This window comes from Colossoma macropomum, unplaced genomic scaffold (genome assembly GCF_904425465.1).
Source record: "Colossoma macropomum unplaced genomic scaffold, Colossoma_macropomum, whole genome shotgun sequence".
NCBI lineage: Eukaryota > Metazoa > Chordata > Actinopteri > Characiformes > Serrasalmidae > Colossoma > Colossoma macropomum.
Genome location: NW_023494803.1, coordinates 11,887,055 through 11,910,872, shown reverse-complemented (window position 1 = coordinate 11,910,872; position 23,818 = coordinate 11,887,055). Strand labels below are relative to the sequence as shown.

At 39.4% G+C, this 23,818-nt stretch overlaps 1 protein-coding gene across 1 annotated transcript in view; it reads left to right on the top strand.

Annotated features, from left to right (window-relative positions):
- Positions 1-17,926: 17,926 nt before the first annotated feature.
- Positions 17,927-23,818, top strand: part of si:ch1073-358c10.1 (mitochondrial peptide methionine sulfoxide reductase) — a 30,809-nt gene continuing 24,917 nt past the window's right edge. Inside the window, exon 1 of the mRNA XM_036593568.1 lies at positions 17,927-18,096. Coding sequence (XP_036449461.1) covers positions 17,940-18,096 — 157 coding nt within the window. The 5' untranslated portion in view covers positions 17,927-17,939. The remainder of the gene's footprint in view (positions 18,097-23,818) is intronic.

The window sequence follows — 23,818 nt, the reverse complement described above, 5'->3', positions numbered from 1 at the left end:
TTCTTCTGTTCTTGACGTTCTCCGTCCTGCCGTCCGGCTCTCCTGGCTGGGGGGAGAGGAGAAAAGGAGTCGGGGGGTTCGGATGGATGGGACAGGAGGCAGAGAGGTAGGACGACAGAAAGGTCACGCATGCAAAAAAGGAGAAAAAGACAAGAACGGATAAAAAAAAGTGAGGGGTTATATAGGATGCTGCATCCATTACAATACCTTAAAACCACAATCCAAAAATCCACCAACAGAGTGCAAAAAAATGAATAAATGAAGTTAAAATAAAGAGTTTTATACTACAAAACCTTCAGCAGAGTGAGGAAAAAATTACTGCTAAAAATACTGCTAAAACGACTATAAGTACATGAAAAGATCCAACAGAAATGCACAAAAAAATAAAATAAAATGTAATAAATTCAGTTAAAATAAATACTATCAAATACTACAAGAGTCTGAAAAAGTCCTTCAGCAGAGCTCGAAAAAAAAATTAAAATAGTGCTATTTTTTAAACGAGATATACATATATAGGCAGAGGTGTATATATGTATTCAGATCCATAGAGGAGACACACATGCACACACACGCTCAGACACATACACACACTGCGCGGCGCGCACGCTTCGACTGCAATTTATGCTCTCTGTTTGACACCACCCCCACACACACACACACACACGCGCACACACACGCATGTCCCAGCTGATCGCGGTGGACGGATTAGACTGCAGGGACAGCTGGCAGGGATTACACACACAGGGGGCCGGACGAGGAGCGGAGTGGAGAGACCCTCACCAACCGGGACACACACTCATATACGTCACTTGATTGTATCTGTGTATCTGTCATTATTATGTTGTCTATGTCTCTCTGTCTCTCTCTCTTAAATAAGTACAGTATATGTTAGTAATGTGAATCTCAAATTCAGTTCAGTTTCAGTTCAGGCCAAAACCTGATTTTAAAATATTCTCAACACACCTCCATTTTTGCTTTCCATAGCCTAAATAACGATATTTGTCGTGATGAAATACTGTTTACTATGATTTCGGGCCTTTGATTTTATATACACCGACACTGTGACCATTGTGTGACCGCAGTCATGTGTGCATTAGTGATATTCTGCATTTTATCCTCCTCTAAGCTGCGCTAAATTATCCACCTGAAAAGGCTCTGGCTGTCTAAACGTCCGAATGTGACCATTTGTGAATCGATTCAGACTCTTTCAAGAGAGAATCACAAACCATTTTCCCATGTTTACACACACAAACATATTGTCACTGTCCAAAGATAAACAAGCATCTCCAAAATAGTAACTTAACAGGAGAAGGCAAAACCCTCTTCCCTTTTAATGTAAGTTCATTCCACGCAATATATGAATATATGCTTGCAGAGAATGTAAAATCAGCTTTATGTATGTATATGTAAACATGGGTAAATGTTTTGAGATTTTTATGTATATACTATGTGTATAATATATGTACTTAGAATACAAAATATAAGTATATAAAGTATATATGCTATGGCTGCACCTACTAGATACGGGCCTGTGTGTGTGTGTGTGTGTGTGTGTGTTGTATCCAGACGGTGACACTAAATGTATGTTAATATGCGCTGATTCAAACTGCGGCATGTGTGTGTGTGTGTCTACACGCTGTGGGGCGCACAATGCTGGAGGTGACCTTTGACCCCATATCACTCGATCATTTTGAAGCGATCAGCTGATTGGTGGGGGTTGAGGGCCCCTGTCTGCCATCTCAGCGTGCACCTGCCCTCCCCCCTTAACACACACACACACACACACACACAATATATATAACAAAAAATATGTGTATATATTTCATATATATTCACATATATATGAAAGAATTGAATATAAGCAATAAAATACAGAATATATTTTTAATATTTATCTCTTTTACTGAGAGAATTATATTATTTATCTGAGCATTTATTTGCTCAAAGTAATTTATAAAAAAAATACATATATATATATATATATATATATATATATATATATATATATATATATATATATATATATTTGTCTATATTATTTATATATTTCAAGTATATAAGTGTGTGCACTGTTTCTGTTCTGTGCTTCTCAAGGTTTTACGTTCCACTGCGCTGTAAGTGAAGAGACGTTTAACACCATCAGCTCGCCCTCAGTGCTGCCAGAATTTTCTCAGTGAAATACAGCAAGAATGTTGAACTGAGCCGCGAACGCTGCTACACTGTCTTTTTAATTCAGTCAAATATGAACTTCATATTGGATAAACTCAAAAATATGCAAAACTCTTAACACTGTTTACATGTTGTTTACATTCTGACCTTCATCTTTTGTAGCAGAATGAAACGTTTGATTAGTTAAGAGGAAGTTCTGACAGTAGATTCATGTTTTTGGAGCTCAGTGGATCATCAGCCGTGCGGAAGAAAGAAAATCAATTAACGCAACGTCACGTATTTATTATATTGTAAATACTTTAAATACAGTCATTCAGGAATTTACATGCAGTTACTCCTCCACAGCGTCTTGTGTGTGTGTGTGTGTGTGTGTGTGTGTATAATCTGATGTGCAGATTAGTGAATAGGAGCCTCAGGCTGGATTAACACCTCATTAGCCCTGAAGAGTGTGTATCTGTGTGTAACTGTGTGTGCATGTCTGTGTGTGTGTGTGTGTGTGTGTGTGTGTGTGCTAAAATGGCATCCACGATGTAAAATTATAAAAGCATAGTTGTGTCCGCTTTTGTGTTTGTGAGTGTTACTGTGTATGCGTGTTTGTGTGTATGCATGTGTGTATAAGTGTTTCCGTGTGTATGTGTCTGTGTGTAAGTGTGTGTGCATGTGTATACAAGTGTGTAAATGTGTGTGTGTGTGCATGTGTATACAAGTGTGTGTAAGTGTGTGTGCATGTGTATACAAGTGTGTGAATGTGTGTGTGTGCATGTGTATATGTGTGTGTATGTAAGTGTGTGTGCATGTAAGTGTGTGTATGTATTAAATTGTACATTTGTGTACATACCAGTGTGTGTAGGTATATAAGCATAACTGTGTATATAAATATGTGTGTATAAGTGTATGCATATATTATGTGTGTATATGAGTGCCTGTGTATTTGTGTGTTTGCATATATATATATATATATATATATATATATATATACGTATGTGTGTGTATAAAATTATGTGTGTATTTAAGAACATGTGTATTTAAGTGTGTTTGCATGTGTATAAGAAAGTGTGTATAAAATTGTGTGTGTATTTAGGAGCATGTGTATTGAAGTGTGTGTATACAAAAGTGTGTGTGTATATATGAGTGTGCATGTAAGTGTGTGTGCACATATAAGTGCGTGCATATGTATGTGTGTATGTATGTTTTTGTATTTGCTTTTTACAGAATGCTAATTTCTAAAGGTTGTATCTTGCATTGTGTCTTGTGTGTGTGTGTGTGTGTGTGTGTGTGTGTGTGTGTGTGTGTGTGTCAGCATCTGTCGGCTCAAAAGCTGAATATAAATCTAAATGATGGTGCAGATGTCGAGTCTTCACTGGTTTAATTTTAAAGAGGTCACACACACACACACACACACACACACACACACACACACACACACTACATATGGGCTCCATCTTACTACAGCAGAATTACACACACCATCTAACAATATTTCCACATATTTAATCCATTATATTGCAAATATTTCTATATATTTCATATATAAACAAAATATAAATATTGCAATAACATTTTATATTCACATTTGCCCTTCACAAGCACATTTACCCAAATGAAGATGACAAAAGGGAGAAAATAGCAGCTTATATATATATAAATGGGTCAATAACATGACATGACTTTTTTGTGCTCAAGTCTTCCCGAACAACAATTGAATGAATACATGACATATATTAGATTATTCAATGCTACCTCTTTTATGTGAAACCATTTTCATCCATCCATCCATCCATCATCTAAACCACTTATCCTTCTGGGTCGCAGTGGGGTGCTGGAGCCTATCCCAGCTGTCATTGGGCGGAAGGCAGGATACACCCTGGACAGGTCGCCAGTCCATCGCAGGGCAGACAGACAGACATACACATTCACACCTAGGGGCAATTTAGCATGTCCAATTGGACCTGACTGCATGTCTTTGGACCGGAGTAGCCGGAGGAAACCCACGCAGACATGGAAAGAACATGCAAACTCCACACAGAAATGACCCTGGTCGCCCGGCCGGGAATCAGACTCAGGCCCTTCTTGCTGTGAGGCGACAGCGCTACCCACTGCGCCACCGTGCCACCCAAAACCATTTTCAGTTATTCCAAATAAAACTCATTTTAGTTTCTTTTTGCCTCCAAAAGTCTGAAAATGTCAGGTAGCGCAACCATCCAACCAAATAAGTTGATTAAGTAAACTATCGAAAAAGGTACTTTAGTTATAAAATTCTAAATAAAATAGTTTGGCATGATTTTATGTTTGAAAACTTTAAGATATAAACCATGTTGCAAAGTAAGTCAACTTTAAAAGTCCTTAAATAACTGAAAACGTTTGTCCTCATGTTCTTACTTCCTCAAATGGCAGGTGACACAACAAAAACAAAGGACTTATATGTTGACATGCTTTTACGAAAGAGGGGCCAGCCTATTGCATCATAAAGAAGAGCCCAAGTGACCTTCATGGTGCAGTGCCAAGGTCACAGATTTAGTAAAAATGTGATGTTTGAGTCGTGGTTAGAATGGTTCCGTTTATCATGTCAGGTGGTCTGACCTCAGGAGAACCATGAAAATGTGGAATTATTGTGACCACCTCCTTGTTTCTACGCTTATTGTCCATTTACTATATAGATGCACTTTGTAGTTCTACAATTACAGACTGTCTGATCCACTAAGACCAGCACAACACACACTAACACACCACCACCACATCAGTGTTACTGCAGTGCTGAGAATGATCCAGCACCCAAATAGCACCTGCTCTGTGAGGGTCCATGGGGGTCCTGACCACTGAAGAACAGGGTAAAAGGAGGCTAACAAAGTATGCAGAGAAACAGATGGACTACAGTCTGTAATTGTAGAACTACAAAGTGCACCTATATAGTAAGTGGAGCTGATAAAATGGACAATGAGAGTAGAAACAAGGAGGTATATATATATATATATATATATATATATTATCGCCACTGTTGAAATAATATACATTTCTGTAGTTCTTATTATTTATCATTGTTTCATATATATATACTGTAATAATATATTTTTGGAATTCAATGATTCAGTGTAACTGGGTTTAAACAAATAAAAGTAATAATATATGTCATTGTTCTTCCTTCTGAAATCTGTGTGTGTGTGTGTGTGTGTGTGTGTGGGTGTGTGTATGTGTGTTACATAAGCTTTGTGTTCTTTGTAAATTAATAACTAAAACAGCGTCTCACTGAATCCTCTGAATTATGCGAACATTGTGGAGTTGAAATGTGAATAATTCTACATACATGCTACAAGCAGCCTCTGATCATCAAATTATCGGCCCCTGGGCACAAATGTTTGGTGGGCCCCTATCAGGCTACCTTTTTCGGGTGGACAGTGAATTTTTATGACATCTCAGCAGGTTTCCCGAGGCCTGTGCAGCTTCACGATGGCAGCAGACTGACCACAGTGTTGGGCTCGTTTTTTTCAGCCAAGATAAAACAAAAGCAAGATTGCATACACATTAACGAGAGCAAAGGTCGACATAAACCCAACAACCAATGCCGCACTTACTTCTAAAGCATGCGTCTACTTTTCACAAGCACGTTTACCCTGACACAGATGACAAAAGAAGGAAGAAAGCAGCAAAACTCAAACGGTCGAGCATCCTAAGCTAAAGCATACTGCCACAGCGGGCTTGGATAATATTTTTGTTTTTTCATTCAAATCTTACCTTTGACAGTTTGCAGATTATTGCTGAATCAGGTCTCGCTTTTACAGAGGCACATCTTTTGAATATCTTAAAATTTAACCCTCTGGGGTCCACAAACTCGCCCACACATCAAATTCTCTGTTTCTGTATGTGTTTGTGTATCTCTGTGATAATCCAGCAGAGAAATCCAGTTCAAACATTTCCTGAATCTGTAGAGTCGCCCTTTTAATTTAATCTCATCACAAGATCATACGTGAATCACAACCAGAGTTATGAGGCTATGAAGAGGGGCTGAGATACACGTCATCTTTTTTTCGCTGTGCTGCTAGTAAACGTCCCTACCTGTGTCAAAAGAGCTGTTTAGAGTTTCTCATAATCGCTTGCAGGGGCCCCCTAGTGGTTTGGGCCACTGGATATGCACCCATAAAGCTCATTGGATGATCCAGGCCTCGCTACAGGCACCATAACACTGCTGCATGCTTTAGACTCCTTAAAGATGTCGTAATTCAGAGGATTCGGTAACATTTGATGGTGAACTGAGTGCCAGAGAACACGGGTTAGAACGTTTTTGGTTATCACAGAATCCATTTTCCATTCATTTTTCCCATAGAGATAAACAGCTCTATGGAGTTCCTAATATGGGCATGACGATAATTGCAGAATACAACATACACTGACCGGCCTCCTTGTTTCTGCACTCACTGTCCGTTTTATCAGCTCCACTGACCATATAGTTTCACTTTGTAGTTCTACAGTTACAGACCATAGTTCCTCTGTTTCTCTGCATACTTTGTTACCCTGTTCTTCAAAGGTCAGGACCCCCACAGAGCAGGTATTATTTGGGTGCTGGGTCATTTTCAGCACTGCAGTGACACTGACATGGTGGTGGTGTGTTAGTGTGTGTTGCGCTGGTGCAAGTGGATCAGACAAGAGCAGTGCTGCTGGAGTTTTTAAACACTGTGTCCACTCACTGTCCACTCTATTAGACACTCCTACTCCTAGTCTGATCCACTCGCACCAGCGCAACACACACTAACACACCGCCACTACGTCAGTGTCACTGCAGTGCTGAGAATCACCCACCACTCAAATAATACCTACTTTGTGGGGTCTTTTTTATTTCTCCCCCCCCCCAATTTCTCTCGTACTCAATTTCTCTCTCTCTCTCTCTCTCTCTCTTTCTCTCTCTCTCTCTCTCTTTCTCTCTGTTTCTCTCTCTCTCTCTCTTTCTCTCTGTTTCTTTCTCTTTTTCTTTCCCTGTCTCAGATTAACTCTTTCTCTCGCTTTTTTCACTCTCTCTCTTATTTCATTATAATCTTTCCCCTCTATCACACTTTCTCTCACTCATTCTCTCACTTTTTCATTTTCCCTCATGTTCTCTTGTTTCCTTGCTTTCTCTCTGTTTCTCTCCTCTCTCACACTTTCGCTTATTCTCTTTTTTCATTTTTTCACCTCATTATAATCTCTCCTCTCTCTCTCTCTCTCTCTCTCTCTCTCTCTCTCTCTCTCTCTCTCCCTCTCTCTGCAGTGACCCATTTTCCTCATCCTGAAACAAATCTCTCTCTGACCCATTTCTGCTTTCTCTCGTTTCTCTCTCTGTCTTTCTCTCTTTCTCTCTCTCTCTCTCTCTCTTTGTGTTCAGGTACGCAAGCCTTCAAACGGAGTAGCTGCATTCTGGTTTATTTTTTAATTTTTTTGAGATTAATTAATGTATTTCTTCCTGCAAAATGACAAAAAAATTAAATATGATTTGTTTATTGTTTATTTATTCATGGTGGCTCAGCGAGCTTCACATCACAAGCTGCTTTTGTCACAGAGACCTGACAGCGCTGCATACATTATACTGCAGCAAACACAAAAACACAAAAACATACAGCACTGTGCAAAAGTCAGAGAGCCCTCCTATGTTTATTTAACCCTCTGGGGTCCACAAACTCGCCCACACATCAAATTCTCTGTCTTTATATCTGTTTCTGTATCTTTGTGATGATCCAGTACAGAAATACGGTTCAAACATTTCCTGAATCTGTAAAGTCGCCCTTTTCACTCCATCTTATCATGAGATCATACGAGTTATGAGGCTGTGAAGAGGGGCTGAGATACACATCATCTGCCTCTCACCGTGTGGAACTGGTGGATTCGTGTGTCCGTCTACATTCTGTGTGAAAACACTCAGGAAATCACTAAGGACTGACCCATCACGTCGGAAACCCTTCATTCTTCATTCAGTCCACATCGGAGACGCGTGTGAAATGGTGTGCAGAGAGTTTACAGCTGCTGAAGCTGCTGCAGCGGTTTTGGAAAGTAGTGATGAAGATAACAGAGCATTTTGATGTGAAACATATGAGTATCATGTTATACGAAGAGCCTTTAAAGGAGAGTTTAAGAAGATATGAACAAATTGAGAGAATGACCTCAGTCCACAGAGGGGTACAGTTGTACTCAAAACAGAAATTAAAGAAGAATTCCACCAGTTTTTAATAATTTCTGAATAATTCAGTCCTTGAAATGGTTTGATGTGAAATGGTTTATCATAGACAAACTTACATACTCAGAGGTCTTTACAGTGGTGGCGCTAGGAACCAGGGGTCACCATGACTACCACACAAATATAGACATTTTATTTACTATCCAGAACCACCAGTGAACCTACACGTGTGTTCTGAGTTCTAACATGTTAAACACTGACAATAAACCTACACAAGTCTTCTGAGTTTTACATGGAATGTTGATGATGGAAAATAGTGGAAAATCCGAAATAATAAGTTTTCTTTGGGGACTATTTTGCCTCACAACACCCTGCATATTACATATCCCTCCACCATGAAAGGATTTTAAGGCCAAAGTCTTCTCAAAAGTATCTTAAAACAGTGTCTCAGACACCAGGCAGTGAATTCATAACCATTTCATGTAGTAAATTTCTGTAAGGGAGCTTTTAGAGGTGGACGTCTGGTTCCTATCACCACCACTGTGAACAATTCTGACTCAGTAAGTTTCTCTAGAATGGAGCGTTTCACACCAAACCACTCTGAACAACTCTGTTTACATCTTAACCATGTAATCATGTTAATTATGTAGAAAATGTGAAATTCCAGTGTAATTCCCGTTTAACATTAGGGTTGGTTAATTGCCCTACCGCAGCGTCTGTGTGTGTTTGACTGATAAACACGGTCACTGTGTCTGTTTAAATGCCTGTGTGATGATACTCAGCGTGTTTCTGTATCCAGATGTAACACATCATGCAATGTTTAGATATTTTTGCACATTCTTTATTCATAGTCTGTGAACAGATGAATGTTTTCTGCCCGTCAGGAATTCATTAGTTAATGTGAGCTCGGCCTTCTAATGAAATCCAGTGCTGAGCTCTAACACAGCGCTCTGCCTCCCCGCTGAAGGAGCTTCCTTTTGGCCTGAAGCGCTGGAGCGCTGGAGCGCTCTCTTTCTCTCTCTCTCTCTCTCTCTCTCTCCATCACATCTCATCTCTCTCTCTCTCCTGTGAAGTGAAGCTCGTTGAGGCCAAAGCATGATGTCTCGGTCTTCGTTATCACTGCTGTAACGCTGAGATGAAAAGGCCTCTGGTGTTCGATGGTGAAGCAGCTTTGTCCCCGACAGCGTACAGTAAAATACAGTACAGTGCAGTAAAGTAAAATACAATAAAGTACTATTATAATAAAATAGAGTCAGTACAGTAAAGTACAATAAAATAAAGTATAGTGCAGTAAAATATAGTACAGTAAAATAAAACATAATAAAGTACTATTATAATAAAATAGAGCCAAACAGTACAGTGCAGTAAAATACAGTACAGTGCAGTAAAACACAGTACAGTAAAATAAAACACAGTAGAGTACTATTACAATAAAATAGTCAGTACAGTGCAGTACAATAAAATACAGTGCAGTAAAATAAAACACAATAAAGTACTATTGCAATAAAATAGTCAGTACAGTGCAGTACAATAAAATACAGTACAGTGCAGTAAAATACAGTGCAGTAAAATAAAACATAATAAAGTACTATTGAAATAAAATAGAATCAGTACAGCCAAATAAAATAGGGTACAATAAAATATAGTGTAGTAAAATAAAATACAATATAGTAAAATACAGTACATTAAAGTACTATTGGAGGAAAATACAGTACAGTACAGCAAAATACAGCACGGTACAGTAAAACAGTGCAGTAAAATAAAAAACAAAGAAATATAGTACTGTAAAGTGAAGTGCAGTACAGTAAAGTTAAATATAATAAAGTACAATGTACTAAAGTACACTACAGTACTGTAAAATAAAACACAATGAAGTACAATACAGTAGTATTACACAAGTGCAGTGTAGTACAGTTTAGTAAAGTACAGTACAATACAATGAAGTACAAAGCTGTTTAGTATAATATGCTACACCAATGTACCATACAGTACAATGTAGCACATTATAATATTGGTTGGTACAGTATGGCACGGTACAAACAGTGTAGTACAATATTCTACAGAGCAGCACAACATAGTGCAGTATAGTTTGGTACAATATAATGTAGTACAGTGCAGTGCAGTATAATATCCATGCACTACAATATAGTACAGTGTAGTGTGGCACAGTGTGGTACAGTGCAAGGTAGTACAATGCAATATTCTGCAATATAATATATTACAGTGCAGCACAATGTAGTGCAGTACAGTGTGGTACAGTGCAATGTAGTACAGTGCAGTACAGTAAAATATCCATGCAGTACAATATAGTACAGTACAGCACAGTGTAGTGCAGTGCAGTAAAACACAATGTAGGACAGTCCATGCACTACAATGTATTATTATCCATTATCCACCAGTATAATATCCATGCAGTACAATATAGTACAGTACAGCACAGTGTAGTGCAGTACAGTATGGTACATTACAGTGTAGTATCATGCAGTATAGTATGGTACAGTATAATGTAGTTCATTGCAGTACACTGTACTATCCATGTAGTACAATATAGTGCAGCACAGTGTATTGCAGTACAATATAGTGCAGTACAGTATGGTACAGTACAATGTAGTACATTGCAGTACAGTACAATATCCATGCAGTACAATTTAGTACAGTGCAGCACAGTATGGCATAGTACAATATAGTACAGTGCAGCACAGTGTAGTGCAGTACAGTATGGTACACTAACATGTAGTACCAAGCAGTACAGTATGGTACGGTACAATGTAGTGCAGTGCAGTACAGTGTAATATCCATGCAGCAACATGAACATGCTGCTTCTTGTGTGGACTTTGACCCAGTAGCTCATGCTTGTCCCTGCTGACCTTTACACAATGCAACTTCCGTACATCTACATTTCATTCTATTGATTGGGTGAGGCGATGTAAGATCGGTTGATTGATTCACTGATTGATTAGGGTGACGGAATGAAACTGTAACATTTTCTCTGAAAGCTTTTAGTGCATGTTCTGCCTGCAGATGCACCACTGCGATTTAATTCTCTCACGGCTCTGAGTGAAGTCAGCAGAAGCATGTAGCATTCATCAAAAGAAAAACCCGCCAATTACAGGGCCTCGTTTTATTTCATTATTCTCACACAGTCCCTCTTTATTGATTGTCTTTCACTGTAGTCATTTTGCCGCAGCTGAAGTTCGGCGCATCTGTCCTTTTCTCTCTCTCTCACTCTCTCTCTCCTTCTCTTTCTCTTTCGGGCCGGCCCTAAATGGGTTTTAGTTAAAGCCTCTTTGCAGTGCGGAGGATGAGGATGAGTGTGTGGAGGAAGAGCCAGTGCAGATTTACTGTAATCCCACCACAAACTGGATCTGCAGAGGAGAGGAGAATCATTCAGGACAGGAACAGAGAGAGAGAGAGAGAGAGAGAGAGAGAGAGAGAGAGAGAGAGAGAGAAGGGTGAGTGTGTATATGCATGGCTACCCATGCGAAAAAGCATAATGTATTGACAATGTTTCACATTACAAGGTTAGAAAAAATAGTTTGGGTCCTAAAATCTGATTCACATTCAAAGCCAAAAAATGCTCGATATACACATATGTGCTAAATAGAACCATTCCCCTTACTAAAGAACCATCCTTTTTAAGAGCGTAGCTGTTTGAGCTGGTGCAACTGACTCTAACAGGGACTCTAAGTCCCTAAAATCCACTGTGCTGTGAATGGACAGTAATCCTACTCATGGTGACCACCTAACGTACTGACAGATGAAGAAGGAACCCAGTTCTGTTTAAACCGATGAGCTGATAACTTATTTTCTTAGTCACTAGGCTAAAATATAGCAGGCTAAACAGGCTAAGACACCAGCTAACAGGCCAAAGCACTTCTCTATTAATATTGAGTGTTACTTAAATATTTTCTGATTGATTCACTGTTGAACTGCAATACCAAAAGCAAATAGTATATGAATTGAATGTCTTAAATGCTTAAAATGCCTGTATTTTTGGTAGATCTCATGGAATAGCATCAAACCCAGCGAAAACAAGTGTGTGGCAGTGTTAGCTTGATGCTAACACAACACAGAAAAACACAAATGGATGCTAGCAGAAATTACCATTAGCATAAATGATATTGTCATTTTTGTGTGATAAAAAGTTCAAAATTTCATGCAATGACTGCAGTACAAAGTGATGAGCAACTGAACGTTGTTGTTCACCTTCAGTGGTTGGTGGAAGTGTTTTGGTGTTTTATTGCAATGATTATAAACTATAACTTAAATTATGCACTGTAAATGTGTCTATTTTGGCATATTTTATTTTCTAAAAGCAATAATCTGTTTGAAAAGTTTGAGCACCCTGTCAAATAACATGATTTGTTAATTTTAATTACTAAAATAAATGAACAGGGAACACGCTTCTGCAGTTTAAATGCTCAACAAATGCACAATTACTACTTATTTGTTAAATTTAACAAAAGAAATAAACATGAAGTGTAGCATGTGCAAAAGTTTGGGCACATTTTATGTTTTATTTTCTTCTAATATATTAAAGCCAGCAATTTAATAGAAACTGCGCAAAAATATTGTGACTGTCCAAATAAGTGAGAAAATGTCATGATTATTGGGTCAGGAGAAATGCTCCAAAATCACCTGGAATAAAACCCTTTTTGCATTAATTTACAGTAAAGGTTAAAAATGTTTTTGCCCTCTCCTATTTTTCTTTGTACAGTAACGATATGTTATGTGCTAACTTACTTGCAGTTAGAAAATCAACAAAGTGCCCAAACTTTTACATAAGGCTGTAAAATGTGATTTACAATTAATGTTCTACAAAATCAATTTAATTAAATTTAACGATTGAGTTGTACGGTTGTTATTAAAGGACTACTCCAGAATTTTTCAACCTCATCTCTATCTGTTGCATGCCGTCAATCACTACAGACAGTAGTTTCAATACATTTCCCTGAACTTAGAAAAGAGCAGAAATCCCACTGACTCTAAACTCATAATGGAAGTCAATGGGCAGTTGCTTTAGCTTCAGTAGACTGTAACCCTCACAACCAATTCATTACAGAAGGTCAAACGACGTCCAGGAATTATTCCAGGATGAGACAGAAGAAGAGAGAAAGAGAGAGATGTAGAAGCAGCACATGGTCGTCCAGGCTGTGAGGGATTATGGGTAATGCTAATCTGTTGCTGTATGTAGGCTAAGCGTGGCTTACCCAGGCCTCCACAGGCCGAGGGCTTTCAGGCCACAGGAGCAAATGGGGGTAACGGGGTGGGGGTTTGAGGGGGGGTTAGAAAGGCCTTTAAAGGCCTCAGCCTTTCAGCCTAACGAGCTACCTGCTAACAAGCTAACGAGCTAACAAGCTAACACGCTAATCCCAGTGCAGGATTTGGGCCGTTACTCAGAGCCGTATGGTCCTCTTCTGAACCTGCACAGGCTTTTATCTCCATCATCTGAGACCAAGAACAGCCTCAGCGCAAAACAAGCGCAAAGAAATCTTTATCTTTATCTGAGATATGAGGTAGATTCGAGGTTTGCTCTGCTAGCGTGCTAATGTGTTCTACAGCAGGGCCTAAAGCTCTCTGCCCACCAACACAAACTGTTTTTATTTCATAAAAGGAACACAAACACTGTTTTTTTTTACATAGGTGTAATTTTAATTATTACTTGAATGCATTATATTTCTCTTTTTACTACTCTTAAAAAAAGATGGATCTTTAAGGCTTCTTTAGTAAAGAAAGGTGGTACTAAAATGGTTCTCTTCGTGGTGAAAAAGGTTCTTCACTTTGATGGAGAATGTGCTGTATATGGCTTTGTATTGAACCTTTTTCAAAAGAGTTCTACATAGCACCAAAAAGGGTTCTGCTATTGTTACAGTGTCAAGCTTGTGGTGCTGTATAGTTCACTCCTTTTTTGCCAAACATGGGAAATAAATCCTGAATGAAACATTCACCAAAACCTCGACCCACTGAACATTCTCGTCAGTGAGGAGAACGTCTGAAAAGGATAAAAGTAGAACACACTCCAGTTCCACACAAAGTAGAAACGTTCTACAGAGTCTAACCTTAAATTAAAGTGATAGTTTTGTACACCATCAAGTTGACGTATTGCTTCCCCGTAGAATGGATTTTCTAAGAACTGTAAGTTCTGCAGGATCCAGAGTGGATTCTGGAGGACCCAGTGTGGATCTTGGAAAACCCATTTTAAGTCCTCAAGAAACCACTTTACATTCTCTTTTGTGGGATTTTTGCTTTTTTTAATCCACAATGGACCCAGTGTCCAAGTTCTGGAGGATCTAGAGTGGATTCTGGAGGACCCAGTGTAGGTTCTGGAGGATCTAAAGAGGGATTCTGGAGACCCAGTGTAGGTTCTGGAGGATCTGGAATGGATTTTGGAGACCCAGTGTAGGTTTTGGGGATATAGAGTGAATTCTGGAGAGCCCAGTGTAAGATTTGGAGGATCTGGAGTGGATTCTAGAGACCCAATGCAGGTTCTGGAGGATCTAGAGTGTATTCTGGAAGACCCAGTGTAGGTTCTGGAGGATCTGGAGTGGATTTTGGAGACCCAGTATAGGTTCTGGGGATATAGAGTGGATTCTGGAGGATGCAGTGTAAGTTCTGGAGGATCTAGGGTGGATTCTGGAGATCCCAGTGTAGGTTCTGGAGGATATAGAGTGGATTCTGAAGGTCCCAGTGTAGGTCCTGGGGGATGTAGAGTGGATTCTGGAGGATGTTGGATGATCCTTGTGTGAGTTATGGAAAAACTATAGTGGGTTCTCATAGATTGGACTGGATCTGCTTATGAGGGTGTTCAGTGTAAGCTCCATCTCATACGAAAATCTGATATATGATATATATCATAAAGGATCAGTCATTTATTTCAAAATACGTGTAAGTGTATATATATTATTGGACACACATATGTAACTGTACATATGTCAGACATGTGGTGAAATACATCCCAGTACAGTCATAATTATTACTCTGTTTGCTATGAAATATTAAGTTACTTAAATGTGTCAGACAACGTTTTCATTTATCCCATGTTTTAATGCTTTTATTGTTATTACATTGTGCATGTATTTAGAGTTTAGTTGTAGATGATTTTCACTTCATTAGGACATATGTGGAAGAAGCAAAGATGAATAACAACCTTAAATTCTACAGCATGAAGCCAGCATATATGAATAATAATACTATCCATATATGAATACTGTTTTCTATCATATACAGTTCAATAAATTAATATATGTGTTACACATATATGTTTGAATATGTTGATATATGGCTGAAATACATGTCCCATATTTTAAAACAGCCAATTTAAAAAAAAAGTTGGCAAATATGTCACATTTATATATCGAGATATAGATATCGGATGAAAAAGAAACACATATATGCTAATATATGTCATGTATTTGAAATCCATATATTGACATATGTCAGATTCCTGTATGGTATGGAATGACATTCATATCTACCCAAATTCATCTTTAAAAAACAGATGCCTTTAACATTCACTGATGTTTTTTTTGTTTATTTTCCCACGTGGCTGACTGCTGGTCAGATTTGGGAGACCAAATTTCACAAAATGAGGGGGAAAAAAGATGGATTTGGTTATTGATAGATGCTGTAGGAGCTCTCTGCAATTTTACTGATGGTCTGGATTAAAACAGATCATTTGGTGGGGGGGGGAGTAACGTTCTTGAGGAATGACGCATGATTTATAATTTTAATTAAGGCTCTCACTCAAGTGAAACCACCGAAGTGACAATTACACTAAAACACCAAACAGTCCACTGCGCCTTTTTTCTCATGTTAATCAGGGACGTGAGAGCGTTCACGCCAGCCAGTCTGTGACTGCGACTGTAAAAGCACAATAAAGCCGGAATAAAATTAAAAAATGAAAATCAAAAAACAAAAGCTGTAATCACACCTCTCTCCTTCACCACGCCACAATCAGTGCATTTAAGAAAGCATTATTTATATACATCAAAACAGCCTCTCTCTTTCTCTCCCAGTCTGTTTGTCTGTCTTTAAATGCTGAGTATTTTAATAATGGTACATTTTAAAAACCACTTCTAGCAGCATTAAAAGGGAATTCCACCCATTTTTCAAAAATTCAACATGATTAAGTGGTTATGATGTAAACAGAGTCATTCAGAGTGGTTTGGTGTGAAACGTTCCGTTCTAGAGAAACTTACTGAGCCAGAATTGTTCACATTGGTGGTGATAGGAACCAGATGTCCACCTCTAAAAGCTCCCTCACAGGAAGTCATTACATGAAATGGTTATGAATTCACCGCCTGATAACTGAGACACTGTTTTGTGATGGTTTTGAGAAGATTTTGGGCCTTAAAATCCATTCATCGTGGAGGGATATGTGATATGCAGGGTGCTGTGAGGCAAAATAGTCCCCAAAGAAAACTTATTATTTCGGATTTTCCATCATCAACTTTCCATATAAAACTCAGAAGACACGTGTAGGTTCACTGGTGGTTCTGGATAGTAAATAAAATGTCTATATTTGTGTTGTAATCATGGTGACCCCTGGTTCCTATCACCACCACTGTAAAGACATCTGAACCATTTCACACCAAACCACTCTGAATCACTCTGTTTACATCTCAATGCAGAATAAATGAATTTGAATGAATTCTTGTTAAGCTTTTGTAAAACAATAATAATAAAAACTTTACACTTCATAAAGTGCTCTCTGATGATAATTTATTTCACAGTATTTAACTACAGCATTTGCTTATGATAATGTAAAGCACAGTTCAACGCTTACTGAGAGCTCCTTCAGCCCATTCAGAAATTGATGAATATTCTAATTAGCTGCTGTGGAATCAAATTAGCATTAATTCACGCACTTATGCATGTATATTAAGCGCTGCAGCAAATTCTGTGAAATATAATCACTGTGCTGTCTGAGAGCATCGACTGAGTAGAGTATACATGCATAAGATGTGCTTTTATGAGAGTAAAGCAAAAAATTAATAATGCAAACATTTATATTTACATTCTTTAAAAAAAATGGTTCTTGAGGGGTTCTTTAGTAACGACAGTGGACTATGTAGAACCATGAACACTCAAAGAACCATTTGCATGCTTAAATTGCTCTTTGCATGGTGAAATGGTTCTTCAGATTGATAGAGAATGTGTTGTTTATGGTTCTATATGGAACCTTTTCAAAAATGGTTCTACGTAGCGTCTACGTTCTTGCTATTGTGATGATTTCAAGCATGTATACCACAGCAGAACCCTTTTTGGTGCTATATAGAACCATATACAACACATTCTACATCAATCCGAAGCATTCCACAATGCAAAGAACCATTAAAGCATGCAATGGTTCTATGTAGAACTCCTGGAGAACCGTCTTTTTAAGAGTGTAGATAAATAGTGATTAATTGTTTCCAGGTGTATAACTTTAATGTCTGCAGTCTGCTGTGTTTTTGAGTTAATGTGGATTCTGCGCGAGGCTATTAATTTCAATTCCTTGCACATTAAAGGCTTAAAGCTCCGCCTGCTTAATATTCATGACGCTGCTTCTCCACATGGACGCACCTATGAATATTCATGCGCTTCACTGTAGGCTCCGCCCCCACGCACTTCCTCCTACGATCTCCCGGACGCCATGTTTGTTGACATCCGTGGCGGGACGCCCGTGCTCACGTTCACACTCACACTCGTGCTCGTGTGGTTCCTCGCGCTCAGCATGGCCAGCAGGAGTTCCGTGCTGCCCACTAAAGAGCAGGCTCTCAGAGGCAGAGACACCGGGATGGAGGTAACAGGTAAAACTGTCCTGCTGGTGTACCGACAGAAAGTTAACCTTGAGATAAACTGCACCTTCAGCTTTAATGCGCACCCGCGCCCCCCGTCCACACAGTTCACAGTTAGAGACAGATGAAGTCAAGCAGATGAACTTAGACATGTTCCTCACTTTGGACTATAGTTTTGTCCAGGTCACTGAGAGATGTTACTTTGTTTTTGGGCGTGGGGGCAAAACGGATAACTTAAAGTGGAATTCCACCAGTTTTTCTAAATTTCTGCCTAATTAAGTGGTTGAGATGTAAACAGAGACACTCAAGAGTGGTTTGGTGTGAAACCACCCACCCCCGTTCTAGAGGAACTTAACAGCCAGAGTTGTTCACAGTGGTGGTGATAGGAACCAGACGTCCACCTCTAAAAGCTTCCTCACAGAAAGTTATTACATGAAATGGTTATGAATTCACTGCCTGATAAACTCTATTCATGGTGGAGGGATACACAATATGCAGGGTGTTATAAGGCAAAATATAGTCCCCAAAGAAAACTATTATTTCACCATTATTTTCCCATGATCAACATTCCATATAAACTCAGAAGACGTGTAGGTTCACTGGTGGTTTTGGATAGTAAATAAAATGGCTATATTTGTGTTGTAGTCATGGTGACCCCTGGTTCCTATCACCACCACTGTAAAGACCTCTGAACCATTTCACACCAAACCACTCTGAATCACCCTGTTTACATCTCACACACTGAATTTTACAGAAATGTTGAAAATCGGTGGGATTCCACTTCCAGTCAGAAGTATTTAACAAAGCAGGATACCTTACTTAGCCGCATAACATGAGTCTAATGCAGGCCTGTCAGATAGGATAAGAGGTCAGGGGTTTTCCTTATTTTGGGCTTAAAAAGACCATCTTACTGATATGGAGGGGTGGCACTGGATAACTGAAATCAAATCATGTTTTTTTTTGTTGTTTTTTTTTAGACAAACCAAGATTTCACAGTTAGCCCGCTAAAGTAAGCTAAAAGTCAAGCCTGTCCAATAGGAAAAGAACTCAGAACTCATTGAATTTATATTATGCAGTTTACTTAAAAAATCTTATTTTGTAGGGTGCAAAAAACCTGTATGACTTAAAGGTCTTTCACAAAGCAGGATACCTTAGTTAGCCAGATAACCTAAGCCTTGGAATAGAATACTAGAATAGACTAGTCCGATTGAGGCCGTTTGGAATACAGTTTCTATCTGATTGAGCAAGGTGGGTAATCCTGTGAATAATCTGTTAAATAGGAGAATAATAACCGTGTAAACGTCGGTATCTGATTACATTTCCAGTCGAAAGGTTTAAGGACATTCTGACCTCAATCTTAATCTATAATTGGAATGTATTGAATTGGATTGGCAAAAATCTTTGCATGTAAACGCAGTGAGACTGTAAGACTGCACATGAGAAACGTTCATGTTTAAAGAGCAGCACTGAGTAATGTTAGTTTATTTGTTAGCTGTGTAGCAAATTCTAATGTTTATAGCAGACATGCTGGCAGAATGGGAGTTTTTTTTGCTTATATTTGTCACTCTCGAGTAAAAAGACAAGCTTTGCCTGAAAACACGTGATTCTGTGTAACTGAGACACTTGCGTGAGAGTGGCTTATAAGCCAATATGGCCACTTTAGGCTTGTACATTAATAGCTGCATATAACAAACAAGAAAAGACAATCCATAATTGTAATAATTTATATGACAGTTAATCGTCTGCTAAAATTCCATGATGGTGGCAGACCTGGTCAGGGGTGTTCTTCTTCACTTTGAACAGTCCTCACAGTGGACTAAAGTGATCCAGCTCACTGAGGAGTCTTACTTTGTGAAGAAAAAAAACAGCAAAATGTATTTTACACAGCAGAATTTCTCTCCAGATAAGCCCAAAATCAGGCCTGTCCAGCAGGTGAAGAGGTCAGAGATGTCCCTCACTATGGGCAGCCCTGACTTATCATTGAAATCGTCCAGCTTACTGAGAAATCTTAATTTTTGTGGGGAAAAATTAAGATAACTTAAGTCAGAAGTCTTATACAAAGCAGTTAGTCGGAGGCATTCTGATTGGACAAGCCTCTCTTTAGCCTTCACAGACAGACAGATGTTGATCCTGAGGGCAAATTTGTTTGTAAGTGTACCAAAACACTGGATATTATACACAAAATAATATTTCCATAATTATATGTATTTTCTCATACATACAGATACAGTGGAAAATCATTACAGAGCGCAACATCAGTCCGATTCACATTTAGCATTGAGGGGGATGTGAGTTTATAGAGATATAAAAAGCTTTATGAGTTTACAAGGTTTGAGTCTCAGCTGCTATGCAGACCCTTTTATTTGGAAATGATATCAACACTGCATGTAATCACAATATGCAAATACAAGTAAACAAAACATTACAGTGTGTAATTAATATTCTGTGACACGAGCCTCCAAAATTCCAACCACATCATTCTTCTTTCTGCCCTTCCACTGTGCCCAGGGCGGAGCACTGCATTATGGGAGATTTGGTGCCATGGCACCGTCAGTGGGACCATCTGTGCATTTTGCGCTTGAAAGCTCCGCCCACGTCGTAAATTCCAGCTCCGTCTGTCGGAGCAGCTCGCGGCACGGCGGAAGTTTCCGGGCCTTCGGGGTCCGACGGAGGCAGAACCTGCTGTTCAGGTTCTGGCTGCCTTTTACAGTCAGATTCTAGAGATCTCCATTTAGTTTGAGTTCTAGACCTCAGATCCTCAGCAGTCTGTGTTTATAGATAACAGTGAGTCATAAACCACATAATTGAGTCTATTAGAGATACTGAACACCTCCACATGGTTTGAGGCACCATGCTAATGGAAAGGGTATAAGCTTCTGTTCATTGTTAGCCACATTATTATCGTTAAAATAACTCGAGGCGCCTTTGGGATTCAGGGGTGATGGCTTAAATTCGCTTTAAGCTGTTAGCGGCCTGTTTTTAGGCCGTTTTAGTCTACCTCTGCAGGGCTACTAAAAGGGGAAATTCCACCAAATTTTCCAAAATGTCTGGATAATTAAATAGTTAAGATGTAAACAAAGTCATTCAGAGTGGTTTGGTGTGAAATGCCTTGTTTTAGAGAAATTCAGAACTGTTCACAGTGGTGGTGATAGGAACCAGACGTCCACCTCTAAAAGCTCCCTCACAGAAAGTTATTACATGAAATGGTTATGAATTCACTGCCTGATGACTGAGACATAGATTTTTGATAGTTGTGAGAGGATTTTGGCCTTAAATTCCATTCATGGTGGAGGGATACATAATATGCAGGGTGTTGTGAGGCAAAATAGTCCCCAAAAGAAAACTTATTTCAGATTTATCACTGTTTTCCCCATCATCAACATTCCATATAAAACTCAGAAGACGTGTAGGTTCACTGGTGGTTTTGGATGGTACATAAAATGGCTATATTTGTGTTGTAGTCATGGTCATCCCTGGTTCCTATCACCACCACTGTAAGGAGAAAAGGGAGTTCCCCTTTTATGCATGAATTTTCTAGAGGTGGGCAATATGGCAAAAATATATAATTGCGATACTTCGGGAAATTCTCACGATGCACAGTATGTCACGAAATTTATTTGTTCATTTGGAACAGAGAAAAGAACGAGTAGCGCTACATTTTAAAAAAATACTACCAAAAACTGAATACAGTGATTTTTTTATTCAATGTTTGGCACTAAATCCAGTTAAATGGGACAAATTTTGCTCTCTTTATAATGTAACATGCAATTGGTACAGTGTTCTACTGTACCAACGATGTACAAGATATGTACAGAAAAGCATATTGTGCTGTATTGTGACATAATTTATCACGATAAAGATATATGTTGTCATATTGCCCAGCCCTAGAATGTAGAGTGCTTGAGTTCCCCTCTCTCAGTACTTTCCATAAATGAGGTCCAATCACTTTCAGGCCCACAGCCTGGACTACGCTCGTGCAGTTCCTCCAGACGTTCTTGCCTCCATCTTGCCAGCTCTCCAAGGGTGGGGGGTGACTTCTCTCCATGGCAACCGGAAACGGTTGCCTGGATACTGCTGTGAGCTGAACATGTGGTGCAGGCTTCGCTCTGTCATTTCTCTTCCAGGGTGATGGGCCCTGGGCTCATTTCAGACGACCCTTTAAGGTCATTGCTGTTAGCTGTGGGTCAGCAAAACACCACCCTGCTTGTAATCCACGAATCAAAGGGAGCGCAGCAGCCAGTTAGGCAGAAGACGATTGGAACAACCTTCAGAGATGTAGCCTGATGTTGTTTTGCTATGGTAGCCATAGCCAGTGTGTATTTAAAGCGATAGTCCAGCCAAAAAGTAAATGTATTTCATTTTTTCACTTAACACGTGTTATAAATCAGCCATGAAAGGTTCTTTAGTTTAGCACTGGAGCTACAAGGCTAATGGAGCTAACAAGGAAGGAAACACCAGTTAACACAGTGCTAACTGCCTGCTTAAAATATCATTCGCTTGTTCAGTATCTCCAGTAGACTTGATTATGTGGTTTCTGACACTGTATGACTCACTGTTATCTATAAACATGGACTACAGTACGTTAGCCTAGCTAAAACAGTAGCAGCCATTTTGAGGCCTAAATTAAGACCCAATAAGTAAATCATTACTTGTTAGCTACATTAGCATCATAGCTCAAGTGCTAAACTGGAGAAGTGACCGTTTATTTGATGTGACTATCTGGAATCAGTAAAATCCCTTTGTGATGTTTTTGTGATACTGTTACTTGAGCTTTGTGTTTAGAGGATACTAACCATTTTCCAATTGTTTTTACATAATTTTGATTGATTGTTTGTGTTCTTTGTGTGTTATTTGACATTATTGGGTTGTTGCCGATGAGTTAACGTTGGTTCTTTCAGTTCCATGATTGCCAGCACTGTTCCTCACCGAGATATTTTGGTCTCATTTGGCCAAATTTAGAAATTCCCAGCAGTAATACCTCCAGCCTCAGCTAACTTCAAACCCAGCAGTGCCAGAATGTTCCAGAAGATTCCAAAGGGACGCATGGTGCTCCGCAGGATTTGGACATTGCGGAACGTGGCCAGCAGTTCCACCTGTGAATTCGAACAATCCAGCCAATCAGAACGCGGCCATATGCTCACCTTATAGCACCACCACTCAGCAGAGTGCTGGCGAACGTCCATGTCTGTAGATCCACAATGTGGCGAAAGCAAGATGGCGGAAGCTGGGCGAAAACAAAGAAGCTAGCCTCGTGGTTGTCCAATAGTGTAGTTTCCTTTGTGATTATGCCCTGTTTGTTAGCATCCTAGAGAAGATTCGGACCAGTCCGTGTGCGTCAATCCTCACCAGGTGATAAATAAGAGTCCACTCGAGTCCAGCAGAGCAGTAGCCTAGCCGTTGTCGGGCAAAAAAGCACTAAAATCCCGATTGATTTCTGCTGCCCAGTGGGTTTGTCCAGCGGATTTTTTTGTCCCCCCTCCAGCGTTTTAAAACACAAACGTGGGGCAGTTTTTGTGCGCTCTTTTCTGAAGTTTTGTCCGAAAAAAGGAAAAAGTCCCTCTTTCAGATGGCACCGCTCCCCTCCTGCTTGATTCTTTTGTCAGGCTCACCCGCCTTGTTTCCCTCTCCCTCTCTCTCTCTCTCTCTCGTTGGTCGTGTTTGGTATGTTTGAAGGCGTTTGGCTGGCACTGGCTGTCGGCTCACGGTGAAAGGAGACAGACTGGCATCGCCTGGA